The sequence below is a fragment of the Austrofundulus limnaeus genome, unplaced genomic scaffold (genome assembly GCF_001266775.1).
Source record: "Austrofundulus limnaeus strain Quisiro unplaced genomic scaffold, Austrofundulus_limnaeus-1.0 Scaffold269, whole genome shotgun sequence".
NCBI classification, from domain to species: Eukaryota; Metazoa; Chordata; class Actinopteri; order Cyprinodontiformes; family Rivulidae; genus Austrofundulus; species Austrofundulus limnaeus.
The window spans coordinates 97,972-106,017 of NW_013952671.1; the positions used below are offsets into that span (position 1 = coordinate 97,972).

Sequence of the window (8,046 nt, forward strand, 5' to 3'; positions counted from 1 at the left end):
GTGCTCCTCCCTGCTTCAAATATGACGAACAAAAAAAAAAAAGTTCTGTAATTTATTTATATATCAACATAATTTAAAATTTGATTTATAGCCCGAAGTCTGTAATTTTGACACAATTTAGAAAAGATTTTTACGAAGAGCAAATCTTTCCCACTAAATTTTTCATGTGACTAGGACGGGTGTCCAGGGACTCCAGGGCATTAATCGTCAAATTAATCATTATCGGCTAAATACCACAATTAATTGTGATTAATTTTTTTTGCCAATATTGCCCAACCCTAGTTTTTAGTCAGTCTTCTTTACCATTTGATTTTGAAACTAAAAAAACAAAGAAGGAACCATACACAGACAACTTGAGTTAAAACACATTCCGTTTATTGCAGGATCGTAATTCTTGTACATTTTGTTGTACAAACTAAAACTACAGAAAGTAAGGTTGTGCAATAAATTGAATTTGTTGTTGTGACTTTTTGTTTTGCTCAAAATGATCACAAAAACAAGACAATCGACAAAATAAAGAGTTTAATTAAAAATATATTTTTATACTTAAACACATACAGTATCTTTACGCTTCTTCTCAGCGGCGACACACAAAACTGCAAAAAAACATCAAAACAATTTCTGTAATTTGAGTAAAAATGGAGGCATGTTTTATTTCACTCATTTTGACTTAATCTTGTTTTCTACAAGGAAATTCTTTGTTGTTTTAAAATTTCATCTAACTCTTATAAAGCACTGCAGCTAGTCACAGTCACAGCACGTGATGTCCAATCAGGACACTTTTGGATGCGTTTTCTTTTACGAGCAAAACAAAAAGAATAAACGAGCTGTTTTGATGCTCGTGCACCTTTATCGTCTAATGAAGCAACAACAGTCGCTCTGTCTCCACACACTTGGAACTCAAAAATGTTTTTTTTTTAGAGATTTTTCCCGAGGGGTCATATGGAGATGAGTTAGTTTATTTGTTTATTTATTTTTGCAAACATATATCTGCATATTCAGACTCGTGAAAGACTCCAGAGAGAGGAGGATTTGTTTCGTACCATGGGAACTCTTGTAATATTCCCTCTAAATATAACGATACCAGCAGCAGCAGCAGCAGCAGGAAGGAGCAACAACCGCTTACCGAAGAGCCTGAGAAGCAGTTCAAGGTTGGCTCTTCGGCACGGTTCAGACCAGAGAACACTTAGGCCTCGTTATACCCATGTATCTTATTATACCTCTGCCGCGAGCTCGCTGAGCCGAGGCAATCCTAGTTAATTCCCCCACCCTTGCCCTTCCTCCTCCTCTTCTTCTCTTTTATGAGAAGAGTCTTCGCTCGCTGGAGCCTGCAGGGACGAGATGAGAGGCCCATCCCTGCAGCTTCTGTTTCGCTGCAGAGAACTTCACTCCCCATCGCTTTTCCACACCTCTGTGTCGTTTTGGTGTCTTTTATTTTTAATTAGTGGAGGTTAATTTCGGTGCCTCTAGTAAATTCTGACCCCCTAAYTCGTGGCCTCCGAGTGCTCCAGCAAACACATTCCTTCGTTTGTCCTCAAAAGTGAAGTTATGAGCCGTAAGCCCAGTTTTTCAGCTGGTGTGCCGACAAGGGCACTGATGTCGTGATATTAGCTTACAGTTTTAAACGACGCAGAGCCAAGGTTTTGTCATCGTGGGTCTTGATTTTAAAATTAGACGCGTCGCGCCGTAATCCTCGACGAGCCGTTTACAGGGGGGGGCTTTAAAGTCTGAGCGAGACTCGGGCCTGTAAAGTTTATTGTGAAATTCTGTAAGATTAAAAAAGCCAGCAAAGTGACAGCTCCTGATAGCAGCCCGGCTCCCTCCGGACGTCTGAACAACAAAAAACAACAGAAGAGGGGAAGAGAAGCTTTGTTTCTAAATTAATCTGCTTCATCACCACATCAAACACCCAAGTTTATTTCAGTTGTTATTATTTTTCCTATTATTTATCACATGACAGTTTTAGGTGCAAAGATGTTTAGTCAGCTCGGTTGTGAAACGGAAATAAGGCTGGTCTAATTTTTAACATCGTTAGGAGTCGTCACAGCGGTTAACCATGATCTTACTCAACAACATTGTTTCTAGTAACCTTCCAGGAAAACAGAAGGACTCTGAGAACAAACTGATACCAATTATTGTGCTTCAAGTGGGAGAAAAAAACAGTTAATAGATCGGGTTTGCTCAGTATATCAACAAACATTGTTACAAGTTAAGTATGTACGGCCAAAAAAGTGCTCTCTCAATGCCCTTGATGTCTACACACAGATAAATAATACCTTAAAAGCTAAAGAGCTAAAGTCTGTATCTAATTAGCTGCAACGGTTGCCAACTACTTGAAGACTTCTTTTATTTAGCGACTCAACGTTTAGGAGTCGCTAATATCATCATCATCATCAACTTCATTTATAAAGCACTTTAACACCAGCCACAGCTGAAACTTAAGTGCTGAACGTCAGCAAAAAATAAAAAAAGATAAAAACATAAAATCACTAAAATGAAGTAAAATCAAGTCTCAGTTGGGTTGAAGGCCAATGAGTAAAACTGAGTCTTCAGACAGGTCTTAAAAATGGACAATGAGGGGACCTGTCGTGATATTAGCTTACAGTTTTAAACGAGCAGTAAAGCATCCATGTCAACCCCCATCGAACATTTATCTGTATCCTTCAGAAATTAGTAAATGTCACCCAAAATACCTAGTATTTACACAATATAGGGGCAGGATAACGACATCCACTGCGATGCAGGAACAATCTAGTGGGGAGAGGAGGCAAACTTGGCATTTCCTTACAGGCTGGCTCTGTGACGTAAATTCTTTTTGAAGTTTTTTGATATGATTTGTGAGATTTTCTCTATATGTATGTCAACATGCAAAATRGAAAAAAAAAATCTGTACAATTTATGAATTGTACAACTTGACATGTACTGTATGGTAAAGCTGCGCTCACCCATGACCACAGTTTTCACTCAGTAACCCTTTCAAAATAAAGGTTCTGGTATTAAAAAAAAAAAAGCAAAAATGTGTTTGTGATGGGTACAATTTATTCTTTTTGGTTTGTTTTTCTTTGTGCTCTCCAGTCTGTTGGCGTTTCGTTTTACAAATCACTAAACTTCCCCAAATTTGTCTCACATTTCTCTCTGAAACTAACTTAAGATGGGCTCCAGATGCCTGAGGCGACCGTCCGACGTTGTGTGATCAAATGAGTCCTGCAAATTTTTTACATGTTCAAATCTCCAGGAACACGAGCGAGGYCTTTCACAAGAAAAGATATTTAGAGTTTTTTTTCCACAGAATACCACTTCAAAATGTCTGAACTACCCCTTTAATTTTTGCTCACTCCCTGCTCTGTTCTGAGTAAAAGGATGTTSTAGTACAACGGTGCTGTTGCTAACATTTGCTTCTGGTTGGTCGTAGGGGGTCCGATTTGATCCAGAGATCCCCCAAACTCTGCGGCTGGAGTTTGCCAAGGCCAACACGAAGATGGCTAAAAACAAGCTGGTCGGCACCCCCAACCCCCCTCCCTCCCAGCAGAGCCCGGGACCACAGTTCATTAGCAGAGACCCATGTAAGTGCTCCAACCGTTCATCCGCCGGTTTGACTTTAAACCGACGCTTCCTTAAACGGAACTGGACCGAGCAGCTGTTTCCTTTTACGACCTCACTGTCATAAATAAACTTTTCAAAAGTGCTTTTCTTAATTCGTAATGGAACATTCACGCAGACGTGTGTATTTCTTTTTTGTGATGTGTTAACGGAACCTCGTATTGTTTGTTTGAACCTGTCTGATTCCCGCTGGATTGTTTTGAGTTCCTTCCTCTACAAAGGTCACCGCTCTGTGTTAGTTTAAGCACTTACTGACAGCACATGTTCATGGTTAACTTCTGCTCTAACCGTTCGGACTCCAGGGCCTGTTTTTGAGTGAAGCATTAATGCACCTGTGTGTCTGTTTCTTTTCCAGTTGGTTAAACATTTTTCCAAGGGGTTAAAGAATCATTCAGTGCTAGTTAAACATACACCGGCTGTAATCGTGCATTCTTCCTGAATGACCAAACTGCTCTTATCTCGGATCTTTTCTTTGCCAGAAGAGGGGTGGTACTCTGTGCCTGAGAGGAAAATGGAAGGAAACGATTAATGAAACCATGACGTAATCACCAGGAGAGACATTTCTCTTATTTTCCTGATAAGATTTTTTTGTAATCAGCCAATTTTTTTGTTTTGTTTTGTGATCATGCTTTGATAGAGTCACCAGGAGACATGGAAAGCAAAGAAAAATGCTCCTTTAAATTGTACGGCTATCAGATGTTTTTCCAATTAGTTCCTCCATGTTGACTGATTCTGCCCTTTTTTAAGTATTCACTCCCTCTGTAMAACACAGCACTCTCCTCACTTGTGCACTTTGTTAGTTTTTTTTTTTTCACTTTGCACTAAACTTTGACAGCAAATCATATCTGAGGTGGTTTCCTCTCACTGTTCTAGCTGCTGTTGCTAGCCTGTAAAGCTTTCGATTTTTATATCGGACAAAAGCAGTTTAAAATTGGAAAGGTGTTACATTTATCGCTAAAGATAAAGTACTAAACCGTAAAATTACAGGTCAAACTTAAGTAAACATGCAAGCTTCACGTTTGAGCTGAAAACCATCTGTTTTACAGGCTTAAATAAGAAATGTTGCAGTGATGCTTAATAGCTAGCTAACATTACTCCGTAAACCGGTTGAAAGCACAATCTCCTGGCTGAGGGTTTATTCATCTAACAGGTAAAACAAATCATATATACAAAATACTACATAGCAATAAACTAAAGCTGAAACTGTAATGTTAAGGTTTAAAAGACAACTGCTAAGACTKGTTTTTATGATGCTTGCTTTTGTATATATAAGGTTTCAGCAGTGGTGGGTATGGTTCCGCTAATCATCTAGCAGCTAATAGTGGAACATGTTCGTTTAGTGGATTAGCTTTTTCCCTAACATTGAAACCGTTAGTGTACCAATTAGGGTTGGGCATAATCGTATCGTCTGCAATTAATCGTCAGAAAAACAATCGATTAGTTTTTGGCACTTGATGATTCATACGATTAACGCCACCAGGCAGACTGACTAGATATTTTCCCGGTCAGTCCGCTCGGTGCTCCTCTCCTCTTCAAATATGACGAACATTTAAACAAAAGTTCTGTAATTTATTTATCAACACAATTTAAAATTTTAAGTATAGCCTGAAGTCTGTAATTTTTACACAATTTGGAAAAGATTTTTACTAAGAGCAAATCTTTCCCACTAAATTGGTCATGTGACTAGGACATAAGCGTGTCCAGGGACTCCATGGGATTAATTGTCATATTAATCGTTATCGGCTAAACACCACAATTAATCGTGATTAATTTTATTGCCAATATCGCCCAACCCTAGTACCAATTAGCTTCCACTAAATCAGGTTTTGCCAACTTTAAGTCCACTAACAGAAGAAGTGTGACACAGACTGACAGTCGTCTTAGCGGTTAGCAATAAGCTGTTAGTGTTAGCGTTCGCTAATTTGTACTTGTTTAGTTGTTTAGTGTTAGCTTCCGTAATTTTTTTTGTACATGTTTAGCAGTTTAGCCATAGCAAAGCTATGTTTTTGGTTAGCAGATTGCAAATTAGAGAAGCTAGCTTTTTGCATAGCTGTGACCACCACTGTGTTTCAAGTGTTGGAAGTTGACATTGAAAGATGCCAGAATAGGGTAAATAAGGGTTAAGTGTATTAAAGTCTGTTAGATCAAAAAAGGTTAGGTCAGARTGCTTTGAAGATTGCTGTGCTTTTATTTTTGCTACTTTAGCAGCTAGCAGATATTAGCTTAGCATGGTCCTTGCTCTCACAATCACTGGGCCTTTACAGGGTTTCAACAAAGTTAGCTAAAAAACAAGAAACTTCCATTTTTTTTCATGGCAATGAATTTGTTGTAGTTGTAAAGGGTCCATTTTTTACACAAATGGACGTAAAGGTGGTACTACTTAGATTAGTTAGGTTAATTAGTAATTAAATTGTCCATAAGTCAGGGTGAGAGYGCAAATGGTTGTTTCTATAGCCGTTCGAAAATGGTCCAGTCTCATATAGAGGCTTTTAGCAGATTAGCATGTTTACTTTTACTGGTTTTTAGAGTGAAGATTAATCCAAAGCTTTACAGGCTTACAGTTTCTACCTACAGATGCTAAGCTATAGCTAACCTCGTGAACAAATATTTAGGGGGTTGTTTTTTGTTTGTTTGTTTTGGTCGGTGCTTGGTTTAAAAAAAAAAGCCAAACCAGAGGATTCAACTTCAGATAGCACTCCCCCACCAGTGCACACCTCCACAATCACCACCATCACCGTCACCTTCACCCTGCCTCTCTATCCACCCGCCCATCCACGTACCACGCTCCTCACCCCACTCCTGCTCTTCTTCTTTCCACAGATGAGCTCACAGTGCCTGCTCTATACCCCAGCAGCCCAGACGTGTGGGCGTCATACCCGCTGTACCCGACAGAGCTGTCGCCAGCCCTGCAGCCTGCTTTCACCTACCCCTCCTCGCTCCACGCTCAGGTAATCCCACCACATGCTCCCCCTTCACCATCACCGCCGCCGCCACCAGCACTTTTCCTTCACTTTACCTCTTAGTCCAYCATCCAATCAGCTGCTGCCGTCGGCTCTGACATCTCTGTTCACTCCTTTAGACTCAGTTACAAATAAACTAAACATTTCATGTTTAAATTTKGGGGGAAATAAAACATTCATGAAAATTTAGTACTATCTTTAAAGAAGTGCAGTTTTTCTTTTTTTTTTTTTAGCTTTCCCTCGAGTAAAGCTACAACCTGGTCCAATAAACGTCCTGACTTTATTGTAATTATTCACTATAACTGTAAATAAAAAGGATTTATAGGTTTTGGATGACTGTTTCAAGCTTCAAGRAGGAAAACCTTTGAGATTGCTGGACAAAATGTCCAAGAGATCGTTCCAAAAAGTCCTTTTCGAACAGCGTAAAGGCATTTCCCAAATATTTTTTAAGAAAAAAATGAATAAATCGTTTCTTCTGACTTCATAATCTGAAAACCTATTTGCAAATGATTGATTCTTGTTAAAATAAAGTCCGTAATTACTAAGTTTGAATGTTTTTTCGCTTAAAAAAAATAATGAACTCTAAGAGCTGAAAACTCTTGCATCATTTTATCATCTTCTACCTCATTAACGCAGTTGTTAAAACAAGGTTCAGTTTATTGAAGTCTTCTAATCTGCTCGGCTCACATCAGACTTAATAYCAATATGTTGAAATTCCTCTCATGAATCCTGTGTTGTGTTGGCTGGATCTTCAAACAACCTCAGGTCCAGACATTTTTTTGACGGTGTAGTTGGTTTATAAGCAGCCATTAATCAGTTTGCAGCAGTTTTATGCACAAAATGTCGTATATATAATGTAAAATGTAGTGTATATTGAATATATTTCCACATATAAATCAAACACTTGGTGTTTCGGTAAGAAGGCCTCGTAAAAGATTATGTCAGATTTTGAAATAAGTGCCATTTTGAATCTGCTTAGCTGGCAGTTTTCCRCACGATACGTGTGCTAAGACTGAGAATCCAGCTCTGTGATTTCATCCGGGGGGTTGTGGTCWGCGCTAGTGTGCTTCAGCCTCTTCTGACCAGGAGATGCTGATGCGAGGCCAACAGATGTGTGTGTGTTTGTGTGTATAGAGACAGGCTTTAAGCATGAGCTCACCTTTCTGGCTCCATCGTTAATCAGCTGTCGTCATCTTGCTTAGTGGATGTTAAGAGGTGTTTTTGGATGACTACCGGTACTTAATGTCAACTCATGAAAAACTATAAGTCCTGTAATAGTTWAGAAAATTTTAGATGAAATTAATGGTATTTAATCTGTGTGACCAAGCATTTTGCAGTTTAGTTAGATATTGRTGGGTTTGTTTTTGTTTCTCCCCATCTAAAAGCATCAAGAATTTTCAATAAAACGTGTTGTAAYTTGTTGGTGTTTTGACATCTTTGTTTTAGGTTTTTGAGCCTGTTTCTAACAGCTGTATTTTTAAATGGA

General features: G+C 38.9%; 1 protein-coding gene across 2 annotated transcripts in view; it reads left to right on the top strand.

Moving 5' to 3' along the window:
• The window catches only part of LOC106526281 (RNA-binding protein with multiple splicing), a 51,233-nt gene that overhangs the window by 27,229 nt on the left and 15,958 nt on the right, over positions 1-8,046 (top strand). The window contains exons 5-6 of one of the 2 annotated variants that reach the window (XM_014020849.1): positions 3,413-3,563; positions 6,421-6,548. In XM_014020849.1, coding sequence (XP_013876303.1) covers positions 3,413-3,563; positions 6,421-6,548 — 279 coding nt within the window. The remainder of the gene's footprint in view (positions 1-3,412; positions 3,564-6,420; positions 6,549-8,046) is intronic. The other variant, XM_014020850.1, reaches the window with a different exon arrangement.